Source organism: Bombina bombina, chromosome 1, assembly GCF_027579735.1.
Source record: "Bombina bombina isolate aBomBom1 chromosome 1, aBomBom1.pri, whole genome shotgun sequence".
Lineage (NCBI taxonomy): Eukaryota > Metazoa > Chordata > Amphibia > Anura > Bombinatoridae > Bombina > Bombina bombina.
This window is the reverse complement of record NC_069499.1, coordinates 1,281,693,695-1,281,712,925: the sequence shown is the minus strand read 5'-3', so window position 1 is coordinate 1,281,712,925 and position 19,231 is coordinate 1,281,693,695. Positions and strand designations below refer to the sequence as shown.

The following is a 19,231-nucleotide window of genomic DNA, read 5'->3' as shown; positions in this document are numbered from 1 at the left end:
ATAAAATTATGATCTGTTACTTGTTGCGCTAAAGCTTCTAACCAAAAAGTTGAAGCTGCAGCAACATCCGCTAAAAATATAGCAGGTCTAAGAAGATTACCTGAACATAAGTAAGCTTTTCTTAGAAAGGATTCAATTTTCCTATCTAAAGGATCCTTAAATGAAGTACTATCTGCCATAGGAATAGTAGTACATTAGCAGGAGTAGAGACAGCCCCATAACCTTAGGGATTTTTGTCCCAAAAAACTCTAATCTGTCAGATGGCACAGGATATAATTTGCTTAAACGTCTAGAAGGAGTATATAAATTACCCAAATTATTCCATTCCCTGGAAATTACTTCAGAAATAGCATCAGGGAGATAAAACACTTCTGGAATAACTACAGGAGATTTAAAAACCTTATTTAAACGTTTACATTTAGTATCAAGAGGACCAGAATCCTCTATTTCTAATGCAAATAACACTTCTTTAAGTAAAGAACGAATAAATTCCATCTTGAACAAATACAAAGATTTATCAGCATCAACCTCTGAGACAGAAACCTCTGAACCAGAAGAACCATTATCAGTATCAGAATGATGATGTTCATTTAAAAATTCATCTGAAAAAAAGAGAAGTTTTAAAAGACTTTTATGTATACTAGAAGGAGAAATAACAGACATAGCCTTCTTAATGGATTTAAAATAAATAAAATCTCTTATGTTATCAGGAACACTCTGAAAATTAGATGTTGACGGAACAGCAACAGGTAATGTAACAGTACTAAAGGAAATTTTATCTGCATTAATAAGTTTGACATGACATGCAATACAAATAACAGCTGGAGAAACAGATACCAAAAGTTTATAGCAGACTTAGCTTGGTAGCTCCAGCACTGTGCAGTGATTTTCCTGTAGTAACTTCTGACTCAGTTGCAACGTGGAACATCTTGCAATATGTAAAAGAAAAAAACAACATATAAAGCAAAATTGATCAAATTCCTTAAATGACAGTTTCAGGAATGGGAAAAAAATGCCAGTGAACAAGCTTCTAGCAACCAGAAGCAATAAATAATGAGACTTAAATAATGTGGAGACAAAAATGACGCCCATATTTTTTAGCGCCAAAAAAGACGCCCACATTATTTGGCGCCTAAATGCTTTTGGCGCCAAAAATGACGCCACATCCGGAACGCCGACATTTTTGGCGCAAAATAACGTCAAAGAATGACGCAACTTCCGGCGACACGTATGACGCCGGAAACGGAAATAGAATTTTTGCGCCAAAAAAAGTCCGCGCCAAGAATGACGCAATAAAATGAAGCATTTTCAGCCCCCGCGAGCCTAACAGCCCACAGGGAAAAAGTCAAATTTTAAGGTAAAATATGTTAAATTAAAATGCATTATCCCAAATATGAAACTGACGGTCTGAAAATAAGGAAAGTTGAACATTCTGAGTCAAGGCAAATAAATGTTTGAATACATATATTTAGAACTTTATAAACAAAGTGCCCAACCATAGCTAGGAGTGTCACAGAAAATAAGACTTACTTACCCCAGGACACTCATCTACATATAGCAGATAGCCAAACCAGTACTGAAACGAGAATCAGCAGAGGTAATGGTATATATAAGAGTATATCGTCGATCTGAAAAGGGAGGTAAGAGATGAATCTCTACGACCGATAACAGAGAACCTATGAAATAGACCCCTTAGAAGGAGATCACTGCATTCAAATAGGCAATACTCTCCTCACATCCCTCTGACATTCACTGCACGCTGAGAGGAAAACCGGGCTCCAACTTGCTGCGGAGCGCATATCAACGTAGAATCTAGCACAAACTTACTTCACCACCTCCATCGGAGGCAAAGTTTGTAAAACTGAATTGTGGGTGTGGTGAGGGGTGTATTTATAGGCATTTTAAGGTTTGGGAAACTTTGCCCCTCCTGGTAGGAATGTATATCCCATACGTCACTAGCTCATGGACTCTTGCTAATTACATGAAAGAAAGGAAGATTCACTTCTATCCCATTTGTTTTTAATAATATTCACCATTTTTACAGGGACAGGAAAAGTTAGCGGGGCTACCCTGTCCTCGTACACCCTGTCTAATTTAGGGATCAAAGGTTCACCAGGCAACTTGGCCTCTGGAACCTCTCATATCGACAGAACCTCCTTTAGAAGAAAACGTAGGTGTTCAATTTTAAATCTAAAGGCTGGCTCCTCCGCAGCCAGAGGCCTAGAGGTAACAGACTCCAATACAGAAAATTCACCCTCTGATGACTCAGAGTGTGACCCATCCAGGGATACTTGAAAGGCAAAAAAATCAATCAAATCACTGGATGTCCCCTGGACCGTAGAGCTATGTTTAACCTTTTGCTTGCGCTTAGCAGGGCAAGATACAGCACTAAGGGCCTCAGACATCGCCGTCTTTAACTGCGTGTTAAAGTCTGATGGTAAAAGGCTCCCTTCCAGACGAAGGATCAGGCATGCTACAGGAAGCTGCATGTGACAATGGAGATGATTGATGGGTATGCACCTCACAGGACGGAGAGTACTCAGAGGTGGATGGCTCAGTCGTACTAAAGGGGATAACATTCTTAGACATAATAACCTTGTTGATGCATATAGAACAAAGTTGAGAGGGCGGGCACACCAAGGCCTTCTCAAAATATAGACAGGCATTACTATTAGGAATAGAGGGAGTACCCTCAAGCATATCAGGATATATATAAATGCACTTTTTATTTCTCACAAAAACAGCACCTGTATACCCCCAATGACTGGGGCACTCACCAACTCATAGACCCAGGCAACCAGAGAAGCAACCTCTCTGACAGGTAGCTTGGTCAGGAAAGAGAAAACCAAAGTGTGACCACACCCGGTCACGTGTTGTGCAATGCAGGCCAAGTTACAAGCTGCGCAGCATTCAAAGGGAAAGTAAAACACCTGTATGTTCCGTTACCGCATAACAGTCTATGAGCCCAAAATAAATCTCACAAACAAAGCAGCATAAATCAAAGAACACATCTGATTAATCCCCACTGTTCAATAACCTCCCTCAGGAGATATTAACCCACAATTCTATAAAGATAAAAGGAGTCACACTGTTACCCTGTCTTCAGCAATTTCAACATAAGTAATAATTTAAACGATCTTATCAGAATCCGTGCTGTGGAACAGAGACACAGCCTCTCAAGTGTGACAGTCTTGTAGCATCGCTTCCGACATGGACTTGAGTGAAGAAAGCAGACCGTGAAACTCGTCAACACTGGTTGCTAAAGGAGCTGTTAGCAGGCAGTCTGGATGGGTTCATAGAAAGACTCTCCCTGCATCTCCAGACTTTCGTCAATGCTCTCACTGAGAGGCTGACAAGACTACTTAAAACTCGAGTTCCATAACGAAAGGCATATATCCCTCCTGAGGAACAACTTCGAAATCTTCTGACACTTTTCTGCCATCCTCCTGTGACAAAAGGCAAAGAATGACTGGGGGATAGGGGAAGTGGGAGAGGTATTTAAGCCTTTGGCTGGGGTGTTTTTGCCTCCTCCTGGTGGCCAGGTTCAGTATTTCCCAACAGTAAGGAATGAAGCCGTGGAGTCTCCTTATATTAAGAAGGAAATACGATAATAAAGATGACAATGCTTTAAAAAGACATGGAGTTTAGTAGTAATATGGGGTTGTATTACTGCAGTGCAAAGGATATTTGCTTTTTGTTTTAATTTCTGTGCAACTTGATTCACTGATTAGTTGTTTGACATTTAAAAATTGATAAACACTCTAATTTATTTTTAATAGCTGACTACATTCACATACATTTGGGTAAAAATCGCCTTGTTCTGTTTTAAGTCTACTTAAACTTGAAAGACATTTTCAAGACGATTCAGATTCACACATGTAGGAACAGTGTCAGTCATTGTGTCTCATTCCATTCCATTATAGGTTGTTTACTTGTGAAAATCCTGTAGATGTTTCAGTTTTGTATTACTGTAGCACGGTTCTCCAACCAAAAGAATGTGGCTCACAAGGGACTTCTTACTATAGATCTCATGTATCTGTATTATCCATGGGCCTCTTACTAACAAAAGTAGCTCCACTTGTATTTTTATGTAATAATAGACTGTGGTGGTGTTGCACTATATTTTGTTTGCACATAAAGGATAACTTATAGGACCGCAGTAGAATACTCGAATCATAATAAAAAACAGTAAAAAAAAAACACACTAGCACATTTTTAAAGGGACACTGAACCCAAATTTTTTTCTTTCGCTATTCCGGTAGTGCATGCAATTTTAAGCAACTTTCTAATGTACTCCTATTATCAAATTTTCTTCATTCTCTTGGTATGTTTATTTGAAAAGCAAGCATGTAAGTTTAGATGCCAGCCCATTTTTGGTGAACAACCTGGGTTGTCCTTGCTGATTGGACAGAACCAACAAACAAGTGCTGTGCATGGTTCTGAACCACAAATTTGCTGGCTCCTTAGCTTAGATGCTTTCTTTTTTAAAATAAAGATAGCAAGAGAACGAAGAAAAATTGATAATAGGGGTAAATTAGAAAGTTGCTTAAAATGGCATGTTCTATCTGAATCATGAAAGAAAAAATTTGGGTTCAGTGTCCCTTTAAGAATTTTAAATGAGCAGAAGTCTCATAATTTAGTGTGAATTTGAGAGAGCTACCTTTGATTCAACTCCAAGAGAGTGTCCCTTGTGAAGTTTAATAAACCCACATACATCTTACCTTGTCTAAATGACAAATTAGTACCTCAAAGCTTATTAGAGAGAGTAAGGCCTCTTAAAACAAGAATAGGTGTCTCAGATATGTCTTTATTTAACTCTGGGGGACTGTGCTATTTTATTTAGGTTAATCTTTCATGAAGGGCTATATAACTTCCCATCAATATGAATAATACTATATTTTTTGGGGCTTTAATAAAGCATAAACTTTCACAACAAACTATTTATAGCAGAAAAATGATCACAACCATAAAAGCAAATAGAAACAATTTATAAGACTACAAATAAAGCTCATAAAAATAAATGTTACCATGTGGATGGGACTTGCACAATAATCCTTGAACCTTCACACTAATCTGTGGAGCATATGCCTCTTTATTCTCAATCTGTGCCGTATCAACCACCACCTGTGTAAGCAAACAAAACAGCCAGATTATGTATCAGGGCCAAAAACAACAAAAACTTTACACTTTAAAAAAAGATATCAGAAGACTTGAAACATATTCCTGCAGCTCTTATTAAAAAACAATGTAAATATTTGAATATTTAAAGGAACACTGTATGGTAAAAAAAAATCTTCTTGTTTGATGTGTTTCTGTCTTTTTGTTGAAACCTCAACTTAAAATGAAAAGTTAATACTGCAGTAATTGCTAAAGAAAATCTATGTAAACAAGAGAGAGCAGAAGAAAGCAACTTCCCACAACGCGTTTTCTACATCTATAAACTCATTGTAACACAATTATTAACACATATCTGACCATACACACTGGTTCCCAGCACAATTAACATTTAGCTGTCTTTGTGCTTTGACCCTGATCACAAATATCCCCTAGCAGTACTCATAGACCCATAACCTAGCACCCGCATAAACACACACAAACCCTAGCACCCAAGGGTGCCCTCTTCATCACCCAAATGAGTTCTAGCACAACTAGCACCTTACACAGTCCCTGACCACCAAACACTACCCAAGGCACCACTCAATTAATCTCCATCAAGCACAAGACAATTTCCACAAGCACACAAGGGCCCCATTCGATGAATCCTCCTTAGTACAAGACACTGCTTAGCATCAAACACCCTACTAAAGCACTTTTGACCCTTGGGTCCTAAGGGGGACAGTTCAGTGCTAGACGTTATAGAGCTGGGTGGAAGTAATAAAGAGGGACCCTGATGTGGCGAGATGGGTTGTTGGGGTTCATGTGAGTATGTTACTTTACAGGGTCTGGTGCTGGAGGATTAAATGATCAGTAAGGAAAATGTGGAGGGGGACCCATGTGTACTGTCTTTAATGAAGAAGATTGGTTGATGCTTAGGCTGGTTTTGTGACGGTGGCCATTGTCAGAGAGTAAGCACTTAGGGTAAAATAAAGAGGGATTCCATGGGAAGTAGTAAGACAAAGGTGAGGTGTAGTCCTGGCTGAACATGATGAGTCATGATGAGTTAGATGATGGACGCTGAGAGCTTGATGTGGCGTCCAAAGAAGAAAAGATTAACTGGAGTCGCGGAGATAGAAAGAAGTTATGGTGATGGAGTTCCATTGGGCAATGGCGAATTTGCAGTAGATACAGAAATCATTGCTAAAATAAGCCTGGCACTTGACTACATGGGAGAGATCAATGCATAAAATTAAGTGTGCAGTGTGTTTGCTCATGAGAGGACAACTAAGAACTGCTCCTTTGTTGTTCAGAAACAGAAGCCTAAAACAGTAGATGTTTCAGAGAAACATCAAAACTGACTTAACAATTTTATTATATTAACATGCGCCGGAATATTAACAAAGGTTCCAATATGATGAATAAAAAATTATGTATTTATTTTTAAATAGAAAAAAAAGAAAATTTATGCTTACCTGATAAATTTGTTTCTTTTTTGATACGATGAAGTCCACGGATTTCATCCTTACTTGTGGGATATCGCCACCTGGTCAGCAGGAGGAGGCAAAGAGCACACACGCAGAGCTGCATATATAGCTCCTCCCTTCCCTCCCACTCCAGTCATTCGACTGAAGTTAGGGAAGAGAAAGGAAAAGCCAAGGTGCAGAGGTGACTAAAGTTTAACAAAAACAAAGACCTGTCTTATAAAAAGCAGGGGCAGGGCCGTGGACTCATCGTATCCAAAAAGAAACAAATTTATCAGGTAAGCATAAATTTTCTTTTCTTTTTTAAGATACGATGAGTCCACGGATTTCATCCTTACTTGTGGGATACAATACCAAAGGCTATAGTACACGGATGATAATGGAGGGACAAGACCTGGGAACCTAAACGGAAGGCACCACTGGTTGAAGAACCTTTCTACAAAAAACCTTCTTTCCCAATTTGGAAAAAGTTTTGAAGAGACGACCAAGTTGCAGCTTTGCAATCTGTTCAACAGAAGCATCATTTTTGAATGCCCATGAGGAAGCCACAGCCCTAGGTGGAATGAGCCGTAATTCGTTCAGGAGGCTTGCTGTCCAGCAGTCCTCATAAACAAAATGGATGATACTTTTCAGCAAAAGAAAGAGAGGTATCCATACTTTCCTGGACCCCTACGTTTCCCTGAAAAAAAACAACAAAGAAGAGATTGTCGAAATCCTTAGTCGCTTGTAAGTAAACTTTAAAGCACTGACTACGTCCAAATTATGTAACAGATGTTCCTTCTTAGAAGGAGGATTAGGACACAAGGAAGTAACAACAATCTCCTGATTGATATTCTTGGTTTGAAACAACTTTAGGAAGAAAACCAGGTTTAGTACGTAACACCACCTTATCCGAATGGGAAAATAGATAAGGAGAATCAAATTGCAATGCCAAAAGCTCAGATACTCTTCAGCAAAGGAAATAGCAACCAGAAATAAAAGCTTCCAAGATAATAACTTGATATCTATGGCTTGCATAGGTTTCAAAAGGAACCCCTTGAAGAACTCTAAGAACTAAATATAAACTCCAAGGAGGAGCAATAGGCCTAAATACAGGCCTGATTCTAGTCAGAGCCTGACAAAAAGATTGCACAACTGGAACACCTGCCAGACACTTGTGAAACAAAATAGATAAGCAGAAATCTGTCCCTTAAGGAACGTGCCGACATCCCCTTCTTCAATCAATCTTGGAGAAAAGACAAAATCCTGGGGAATCCGAACCCTGCTTCCAGAGTTAACCCCTGGAATCACACCAATAAAGATATTAAGGCCATATCTTATGGTAAATCTTCCTAGTAACAGGCTTACGTGCCTGAATTAAAGTATCTACAAGGGAGTGCAGAATTATTAGGCAAGTTGTATTTTTGAGGATTAATTTTATTATTGAACAACAACCATGTTCTCATTGAAACCAAAAAACTCATTAAAACAAAGCTGAATAGTTTTGGAAGGTAGTTTTTAGTTTGTTTTTAGTTATAGTTATTTTAGGGGGAAATCTGTGTGGTGCAAGGTGACGATTACTGTGGCATAATTATTAGGCAACTTAACAAAAAACAAATATATACCCATTTCAATTATTTATTTTTACCAGTGAAACCAATATAACATCTCAACATTCACAAATATACATTTCTGACATTCAAAACAAAACAAAAACAAATCAGTGACCAATATAGCCACCTTTCTTTGCAAAGGACACTCAAAAGCCTGCCATCCATGGATTCTGTCAGTGTTTTGATCTGTTCACCATCAACATTGCGTGCAGCAGCAACCACAGCCTCCCAGACACTGTTCAGAGAGGTGTACTGTTTTCCCTCCTTGAAAATACAAAGGATATAGGAGGCGCTATAGGAGCCGTAGGATATATAGATAAATATATAGATATAAAATTGGCTGTATTAAACCAGCCTTAGAAAATCTAAAATTCACGTGCCAAAATCCCTTCATATATTTAGTAATCAGTTAAAGTGTAATTGAGTGGGCAATAAATCCTTACAGCATAGACTTAATGGGTGTAAAATAAAACAGAAGGGCAGAGAACCAGGAGTCCTTACTGCATATCAAATACAATTTATTGTCAGAATAAAATTGTCAGAATAAAATTAAATAATCAAATGCAATATTCAGTTAAAACATATTCAGTTAAAACATATGCAATATTCAGTGAAACATAACCTGTATTGTTCAATAAATTCACAGCTAAAATAAATGTAAAATCCAATACCATTCACCACATACAAAAAATCAGACCGTTAAGCCATTCAAACTTTTCAAACCTCTCAGATACTCGTTAATGAGGAAAAAAGATAGCTAGTGGAGAACACCTAAAGAAGCTTGTGGTTCAAATCCTAATGTTTAATGTCCCATGGGGATCCCCAGAAATTAATGTCCAGAATGACAATGTGGGTTTATGTTACTATTCCAACTTTGAGATATTCGGGTAAGCGTCCCAGCTAGGACCGTTATATCTCCAGTCTCTCTTAATTTAAAACTTGGCCCCCGATGGTTTAAAAGTCCATTCCTTACTGTCCTCTCAAACACAGACAGTCAAATATATAAACAAAGCCGGGAGACTTTCCTACCTCCCTTCAAATGTCCGCCTAAACGTGTCTGCCAACGGTCTCCTTACCTGGCTCGACACTCCGGCTACTCCTTCAGATATAAAACAGCGATGATTCCGTGAAAGTTACGTCACCCGGTGTCCGGATCCTGGGTGACCACTTGCGCAAGTGTTAGTTACCACGGGTAATTTTCACAGGATGCCCTCTGCACTTCTGTACGCCAGGGTACACAGAGTTCTGTCCAGCTCCAATTCTTCAGACGTTCACAAACAGTAGCAGGTAAGTCTATACGCGTTTTCAACCCCTTTCCTGGGTCTTTTTCAAGATGCTACTTCCTGCTCACCTCTGTCCTTAAATCCTCTCTCTGCCAGAGAGAGGAAGAGAGAGGATTTTAAGGACAGAGGTGAGCAGGAAGTAGCACCAGAGAGAGGCAGAGAGAGGATTTAAGGACAGAGGTGAGCAGGAAGTAGCATCTTGAAAAAGACCCAGGAAAGGGGTTGAAACGCGTAGAGGACTTACCTGCTACTGTTTGTGAACGTCTGAAGAATTGGAGCTGGACAGAACTCTGTGTACCCTGGCGTACAGAAGTGCAGAGGGCATCCTGTGAAAATACCCGTGGTAACTAACACTTGCGCAAGTGGTCACCCAGGATCCGGACACCGGGTGACGTAATTTCACGGAATCATCGCTGTTTTATATCTGAAGGAGTAGCCGGAGTGTCGAGCCAGGTAAGGAGACCGTTGGCAGACACGTTTGGGCGGACATTTGAAAGGAGGTAGGAAAGTCTCCCGGCTTTGTTTATATATTTGACTGTCTGTGTTTGAGAGGACAGTAAGGAATGAACTTTTAAACCATCGGGGGCCAAGTTTTAAATTAAGAGAGACTGGAGATATAACGGTCCTACTGGGGACGCTTACCCGAATATCTCAAAGTTGGAATAGTAACATAAACCCACATTGTCATTCTGGACATTAATTTCTGGGGATCCCCATGGGACATTAACATTAGGATTTGAACACAAGCTTCTTTAGGTGTTCTCCACTAGCTATCTTTTTTCCTCATTAACGAGTATCTGAGAGGTTTGAAAAGTTTGAATGGCTTAACCGGTTCTGATTTTTGTATGTGTGAATGGTATTGGATTTTACATTTATTTTAGCTGTGAATTTATTGAACAATACAGGTTATGTTTCACTGAATATTGCATATGTTTTAACTGAATATGTTTTAACTGAATATTGCATTTGATTATTTAATTTTATTCTGACAATTTTATTCTGACAATAAATTGTATTTGATATGCAGTAAGGACTCCTGGTTCTCTGCCCTTCTGTTTTATTTTACACCCATTAAGTCTATGCTGTAAGGATTTATTGCCACTCAATTACACTTTAACTGATTACTAAATATATGAAGGGATTTGGCACGTGAATTTTAGATTTTCTAAGGCTGGTTTAATACAGCCAATTTTATATCTATATATTTATCTATATATCCTACGGCTCTATAGCGCCTCCTATATCATTTGTATTTTCATTTTAAATTCGATATTGTCTAGGGAGGAGGCAATAACTTTAGTGAGGCATAGTAGGTGTTTGGTCTAGCGCTATACACATACGTGTTTGTCTGTTTTCCCTCCTTGTAAATCTCACAATTGATGATGGACCACAGGTTCTCAATGGGGTTTCAGATCAGGTTGAACAAGGAGGCCATGTCATTAGATTTTCTTCTTTTATAGCCTTTCTTGCCAGCCACGCTGTGAGTACTTGGACCCGTGTGATGGAGCATTGTCCTGCATGAAAATCATGTTTTTCTTGAAGGATGCATACTTCTTTCCTGTACCACTGCTTGAAGAAGGTGTCTTCCAGAAACTGGCAGTAGGACTGGGAGTTGAGCTTGACTCCATCCTCAACCCGAAAAGGCCCACAAGCTCATCTTTGATGATACCCAGCCCAAACCAGTACTCCACCTCCACCTTGCTGGCGTCTGAGTCGGACTGGAGCTCTCTGCCCTTTACCAATCCAGCCACGGGCCCATCCATCTGGCCCATCAAGACTCACTCTCATTTCATCAGTCCATAAAACCTTAGAAAAATCAGTCTTGAGATATTTCTTGGCCCAGTCTTGACGTTTCAGCTTGTGTGTCTTGTTCAGTGGTGGTCGTCTTTCAGCCTTTCTTACCTTGGCCATGTCTCTGAGTATTGCACACCTTGTGCTTTTGGGCACGTCCAGTGATGTTGCAGCTCTGAAATATGGCCAAACTGGTGGCAAGTGGCATCTTGGCAGCTGCACGCTTGACTTTTCTCAGTTCATGGGCAGTTATTTTGCGCCTTGGTTTTTCCACACGCTTCTTGCGACCCTGTTGACTATTTTGAATGAAACGCTTGATTGTTCGATGATCACGCTTCAGAAGCTTTGCAATTTTAAGAGTGCTGCATCTCTCTGCAAGACTTTTCTGAGCCTGTCAAGTCCTTCTTTTGACCCATTTTGCCAAAGGAAAGGAAGTTGCCTAATAATTATGCACACCTGATATAGGGTGTTGATGTCAGACCACACCCCTTCTCATTACAGAGATGCACATCACCTAATATGCTTAATTGGTAGTAGGCTTTCGAGCCTATACAGCTTGGAGTAAGACAACATGCATAAAGAGGATGATGTGGTCAAAATACTCATTTGCCTTATAATTCTGCACTCCCTGTATAACCGAATCAGAAAGACCTCGCTTAGATAAAATTAAGCAATCAATCTCCAGGCAGTCAGCTGCAGAGAAACTAGATTCAGATGAAGGAAGGGACCTTGAATGAGAAGGTCTTTCCTCAATGGTAGCTTCCACGGTGGTTGAGATGACATGCCCACCAGATCCGCATACCAAATCCTGCGAGGCCACGCAGGGGCGATGAGGATTACAGATGCCCTCTCTTGTTTGACTCGAGCAATCACCCTGGGAAGGAGAGCAAACGGAGGGAATACATAAGCTAGGCTGAAAGACCAAGACACTGCCAGGGCATCTATCAGCTCCGCCCAGGGATCCCTGGACCTGGACCCGTATCTTGGAAGCTTGGCATTCTGACGAGATGCCATGAGATCCAACTCCGGCCTGCCCCATCTGAGAATCAGGTTGGAAAATATCTCCATATGGAGTTCCCATTCCCCCGGATGAAATGTCTGCCTGCTCAGAAAATCTGCCTCCCAGTTTTCCCACCCCTGGGATGTAGATCGCCGACAGATGACAAGAGTGAGACTCCGCCCACTGTATTATCTTGGCTACTTCTATCATCGCAAAGAAACTCCTTGTTCCTCCCTGATGATTGATGTAAGCTACCGTCGTTATGTTGTCCGACTGAAATCTGATGAATTTGGCCAAAGCCAACTGAGGCCAAGCCCGAAGAGCATTGAATTTGCTCTCAACTCCAGAATATTGATGGGAAGTAGAGACTCCCATACACCCTGAGCCCTTAGGGAGTTCCAAACTGCTCCCCAACCTAACAGGCTGGCATCCGTTGTCACTATCACCCATGAGAGTCTGCGGAAAGAACGTCCCCTGGGACAGATGATCCAGTGACAACCACCATAGAAGAGATCCCTTGTCCTCCTGATCTAGATATATTAGAGGAGACAGATCTGTATATCTCCATTCCACTACCTGAGCATGCTCAATTGCAGAGGCCTGAGATGAAACCGTGCAAACGGTACAATGTCCATTGCCATCAATCAGATTACCTCCATGCACTGAGCCACTGACGGACGAGGATTGGACTGAATGGTTCGACATGTATTCAGAATCTTTAACTTTCTGACCTCCGTCAGAAAAAGGTGCAGAGGTGACTGAAGTTTACAAAAATATAAAAAAAACTGTCTTAAAAAAAACAGGGTGGGCCGTGGACTCGTCATATCGTAAAAGAAAGTAATTTATCAGGTAAGCATAAATTTAGTTTTCTTTTACAAAGATATGACGAGTCCACGGATTTCATCCTTACTTGTGGGAAACCAATACCAAAGCAATAGGACACGGATGAAAGGGAGGGACAAGACAGGAACCTAAACGGAAGGCACCACTGCTTGAAGAACCTTTCTCCCAAAGATAGCCTCAGAAGAAGCAAAAGTATCAAATTTGTAAAATTGTGAAGGGACGACCAAGTCGCAGCCTTACAAATCTGTTCCACAGATGCATCGTTTTTAAAAGCCCATGTGGAAGCCACAGCCCTAGAAGAATGAGCCATAATTCTTTCAGGAGGCTGCTGTCCAGCAGTCTCATATGCCAGGCGGATGATACTTCTCAGCCAAAAAGAAAGCTTTCTGACCCCTACGCTTTCCAAAATAAACAAAGAATAATGAAGATGATTGACGGAAATCCTTAGTTGCCTGTAAGTAAAACTTTAAAGCACGGACCACGTCCAAGTAATGTAACAGACGCTCCATCTTAGAAGGAGGATTAGGACACAAGGAAGGAACAACAATTTCTTATATATTATATTATATTATATATTATATATATATTCTTACTCGAAACAACCTTAGGAAGGAACCCAGGTTTGGTACGTAAAAACCACCTTATCAGAATGAAATATGAGATAAGGCAAATCACACTGTAATGCTGAAAGCTTAGAAACTCTTCGAGCAGAAGAAATAGTAACCAAAAACAGAAATTTCCAAGATAAAAGTTTAATATCTATGGAATGCATAGGTTCAAACGGAACCCCTTGCAGAACTCGAAGAACTAAATTCAAACTCCAGGGAGGAGTAATAGGTCTAAATACAGGCTTAATTCTAGATAGAGCCTGACAAAAATACTGAACATCTGGTACATTTGCCAAAAGTTTGTGAAACAGAATTGACAAAGCTGAAATTTGTCCCTTTAAGGAACTTGCTGATAAACCTTTCTCCAATACTTCTTGGAGAAAATACAAAATCCTAGGAATCCTAACTTTACTCCATGAGTAACCCTTGGATTCACACCAAAAAGATATTTACGCCATATCTTATGATAGATTTTTCTAGTGACAGGCTTTCTAGCCTGTATCAAAGTATTGATAACTGAACCAGAGAATCCTTGCTTCGATAAAATCAAGCGTTCAATCTCCACGCAGTCAGTTGCAGAGAAATTAGATTTGGATATTGGAAAGGACTTTTCATGAAAAGGTCCTGTCTCAACGGAAGTTTCCACGGTGGCAGGAGAGGACATGTCCACTAGATCCGCATACCAAGGTCCTGCCGTGGCCACGCAGGCGCCATCAGGATCACTGAAGCTCTCTCCTGTTTGATTCGAGCAATCACGCGTGGGAGGAGAGGAAACGGCGGAAACACATAAGCTAGGCTGAACAACCAAGGTACTGCCAAGGCATCTATCAGTTCGGCCTGAGGATCCCTTGACCGCGATCCGTATCTTGGAAGCTTGGCATTCTGACGAGATGCCATCGAAACCAATTCCAGTCTGCCCCATCTGAGAAACAATGAGACAAATACCTCCGGGTGAAGTTCCCACTCCCCCGGATGAAAAGTCTGTCGACTTAGAAAATCTGCTTCCCAGTCCTCTACCTCTGGGATGTAGATCGCTGACAGATGACAAGAGTGGGACTCTGCCCAACTGATTATACTTCTATCATCGCTAAGGAACTCCTTGTTCCCCCCTGATGATTGACATATGCCACAGTCGTTATGTTGTCCGACTGGAATCTGATGAATTTGGCCGAAGCGCATTGAATATTGCTCTTAGTTCCAGAATATTGATTGGAAGTAGAGACTCCACCTGAGTCCAACACACCCTGAGCCTTCAGGGAGTTCCAAACTGCCACCCCAGCCCAGAAGGCTGGCATCTGTTGTCACTATCACCCATGAGGGTCTACGGAAACAAGTCCCCTGGGTCAGATGATCTGGCGGACAACCACCAAAGAAGAGAGTTTCTGGTCTCTTGATCCAGAATTATCTTTGGAGATAAATCCGCACAATCCCCATTCCACTGACCGAGCATGCACAGTTGCAGTGGTCTGAGATGAAAGCGAGCAAACGGAACAATGTCCATTGCTGCTACCATTAATCCGATTACCTCCATACACTGAGCCACTGATGGCCGAGGAATGGACAGAAGTGCTCGGCAAGTATTCAAAAACTTTGATTTTCTGACCTACGTCTTTCATGTCTACCGAGTCTATCAGAGTTCCCAGAAAAGGAACCCTTGTCTGTGGAACAAGTGAACTCTTCTCTATGTTCACCTTCCAGCCGTGAGTTTCTCAGAAAAGACAACACTGGTGTCCGTGTGAGATTTTGTCAGATGACGCCTGAATCAGAATATCGTCCAGATAAGGTGCCACCGCTATCCCTTGCGGTTTGAGAACCGCCAAAAGAGACCCTAGAACCTTTGTGAAGATTCTGGGTGCTGTGGCCAACCCGAAAGGAAGAGCCACGAACTGATGTTTGTCCAAGATGGCAAACCTTAGAAACCGATGATGATCTTTGTGGATTGGAATATGAAGGTTAGCATCCTTCAAATCCACGGTAGTCATATATTGACCCTCCTGGATCATTGGCAAAATCGTTCGAATTGTCTCCATCTTGAATAATGGAATTCTTAGAAATTTGTTTAGACACTTGAGGTCCAAAATGGGTCTGAACGTTCACTCTTTTTTGGGGACCACAAAACAGGTTTGAGTAAAACCCCTGTCCCAATTTTGGAACAGGACAGATTACTCCCATAGAAAAGAGGTCTTTTACACAGCGTAAGAACGCCTCTCTCTTTATCTGGTTTGCAGATAATTTTGAAAGATGAAATCTCCCTCTTGGGAGAAATCCTTGAATTCCAATTGATAACCGTGGGTCACTATTTCTAGTGCCCAGGAATCCTGATCATCACTTGCCCAAGCCTGAGCAAAGAAAGAAAGTCTGCCCCCTACTAGATCCGGTCCCGGATCGGGGGCCGCCCCTTCATGTTGCTTTGTGGAAGAAGAAGATGTGGGGAATCCTCCTTAAAGTTCTGAAAGGAACCAAAATTATTCTGTTTACCCCTCATTTTAACCGACCTATCCTGAGGTAGGGCATGGCCCTTACCTCCTGTAATATCAGAAATGATCTCCTTCAATTCTGGCCCAAAAAGGGTCTTACCTTTAAAGGGAATAGCTAAAAGCTTATGTTTTGATGACACATCAGCAGACCAAGATTTGAGCCACAATGCTCTACGTGCTAAAATAGCAAATACTACATTTTTTGCCGCTAATTTAGCGGCATCAGTAATAAAAGAATTAGCTAGCTTAAGAGCCTTAATTCTATCTAGAATGTCATCTAATGGAGTCTCAACCTTAAGAGACTTCTAGAGCCTCAAACCAAAAAGCTGCTGCAGTAGTTACTGGAACAATGCAAGCCGTAGATTGTAAAATAAATCCCTGATTAACAAATCATTTCTTTAGTAGACCCTCTAATTTCTTATCCATAGGATCCTTGAAAGCACAACTATCCTCTTTGGGCATAGTAGTACGCTCAGCTAGGGAAGATATAGCTCCCTCTACCTTAGGGACCGCTTGCCATGAGTCTGGAATGGTATCTGATATAGGAAACATTTTCTTAAAATTAGGAGAGGGAGTAAAACGGTATACCTGGTCTTTCCCATTCCTTACTAATAATTTTCCGAAATTCTCTTAGGAACCGGGAAAAACATCATTGTAAGTAGGAACTTCCAAATATTTATCCATTTTACACAATTTCTCTGAGGAATCGCAATAGGATCACAATCATCCAGAGTCGCTAAAAACCTCCCTAAGCAACAAGGCAGAGGTGATCAAGCTTAAATTTAAATGACATAGCATCCAAATCTGTCCTGAGGCAAAACATTCCCTGAATCAGAAATTTCACCCTCAGACAGTAATTCCCTAATCCGCAACTCAGAGCACTGTGAGGGAACATCGGAAATAGCTAATAAAGCATCAGAGGATTCAGTATTTACATTAATACTTGACCTACTGCGTTTACCCTGCAACACTGGTAATTTAGACATTACCTCTGTAAGAGTAGTTAACATAACTGCAGCTATCTCCTGCAGAGTAAAGGAATTAGACACACTAGAAGTACTAGGCGTTGCTTGTGTGGGCATAAAACGTTGTGACACTTGGGGAGAATTGGATGGCATATCCTGATTCTCTTCAGACTGAGAATCATCCCTACACACTTATTTTATTTAAAATATGCTTTTTACATTGTAAAGCCCTTTCAGTACAAAAGTTACACAATAGTAGAGGGGTCTGCACAATAGCTTCTAAACACATAGAACAATGAGAAACCTCAATGTCAGACATGTTGAACAGACTAGTAATACCACAAAAGTCGTTTAAACACTTATTTATAGCATAAAATAAACATTAGAAAAAACGTGTACTTTGCCTTTAAGAAAAGAAAAAGTGAAAAAAAATTCAAAAATGCACAAAAAACGTTAAATTATTCCCAAATGTAACTTAATATCGTTGGTTAATCCAAAAATTACTGCACCCAGAAGCAAGGGCATAAAAAAAAGGCTTTAGAAGTACTTATATCAACATGTAGTCAAAAGATAGATAAAAATACACTCTGCACCTCGCCACAGCTCTGTTGTGGCCGCCTACCTGCCCCCCAGGGTTACTTGAATCAAGTTTCCAACCCTTCAGACCAGCTACACAGTCCAGGAGCCACCGAGTTACTGTTTGCTGCTGCTAAGCCTGAAGAAATTGCGCCAAAATAGACTCCGCCCCTTAAGGTCAAAAGCCAGAGTAGGCCCAAACAACACCGCATGGAAATGCAGTTATGCACTAAAGCAAAATACACACACAATATAACCCCAAGCATAAAACCAATAAGTTTTAAGTGCCAAAAATAAAAAACATAAAACATTGTTTTTTATATGTCTCCCATGTCCACATAAAGCCCAAATATCAACTAATGATAAATATAAATAGGGTCTCCAGTAACACCCCTTTTATTAAAATAGGTTTTTACTGCTTACCCCATTCCCATACAGGGGAAATAATGCCAGCCAGTTCTGATACACCAAGTCTCCTCAGAAAAAAAGGCTGCACATACCTTAATGCTGCTTGTAGCATGAAACCGGTCTCCACACTGAAGATGTCTCATGGTTACCTTCAGAAGTCTTGTAGGAACCAGCATGGATCTGAGGAAAATAGTACGTACCGGTACCATTTAAAATAAAAAACCTCTTGATTGAAGAAACTAAAACTAACACCTCACTTTACCATGTCTTCCTAGTATAACACAGGCAAAGAGAATGACTGAGGGTGGAGGGGAAGGGGAGGGGCTATATATACAGCTCTGCTGTGGTGCTCTTTGCCACTTCCTGTCAGCAGGAGGTTAATATCCCACAAGTAAGGATGAAATCCGTGGACTCATCATATCTTTGTAAAAGAAATAGAGTCGATAGCAGCCCCCAGAAAGGGTACCCTTGTCTGAGGAACTAAGAAACTCTTTTCCAAGTTTACCTTCCACCCGTGGGTCCTTAGGAAGGAAAGCACATTGTCGGAATGGGACCTTGCCAGTTGAAATGATGACGCCTGGATCAGTATATCGTCCAGATAAGGCGCCACCCTATGCCCCGCGGTCTTAGAACCGCCAAATAAAGACCACAGAACTTGTGTGAAAATTCTGGGCGCCGTTGCCAAACCGAAAGGGAGAGCCACTAACTGATAATGTTTGTCCAGAAAGGCAAGCCTCAGGAACTTGTGATGATCTCTGTGGATAGGAACATGAAGGTACGCACCCTTTAAATCCACTGTTGACATAAATTGACCCTCCTGGATCAATGGAAGAATGGTAGGAATGGTTTCCACCTTTTTTTGGGAACTACAAACAGATTTGAGTAAAACCCCTGTCCCTGTTCCTGAACTGGAACGGGACAGATTACTCTCATGGAGAAGAGGTCTCTTACACAGCGTAAGAACGCCTCTCTTTTTATCTGGTCTACATATAATCGTGAAAGGAGAAACCTTCCTCTGGGGGAAGAATTTTTGAATTCCAGTTTGTATCCCTGAGACACTATATCTATTGCCCAGGGATCCTGAACATCTCTCATCCAAGCCTGAATGAA

At 40.9% G+C, this 19,231-nt stretch overlaps 1 protein-coding gene across 1 annotated transcript in view; it reads right to left on the bottom strand.

The window, feature by feature from the left end:
• Positions 1–19,231, bottom strand: part of GARRE1 (granule associated Rac and RHOG effector 1) — a 481,286-nt gene that overhangs the window by 124,151 nt on the left and 337,904 nt on the right. The window contains 2 exon segments of the mRNA XM_053701459.1: positions 5,028–5,067; positions 5,070–5,124. Coding sequence (XP_053557434.1) covers positions 5,028–5,067; positions 5,070–5,124 — 95 coding nt within the window.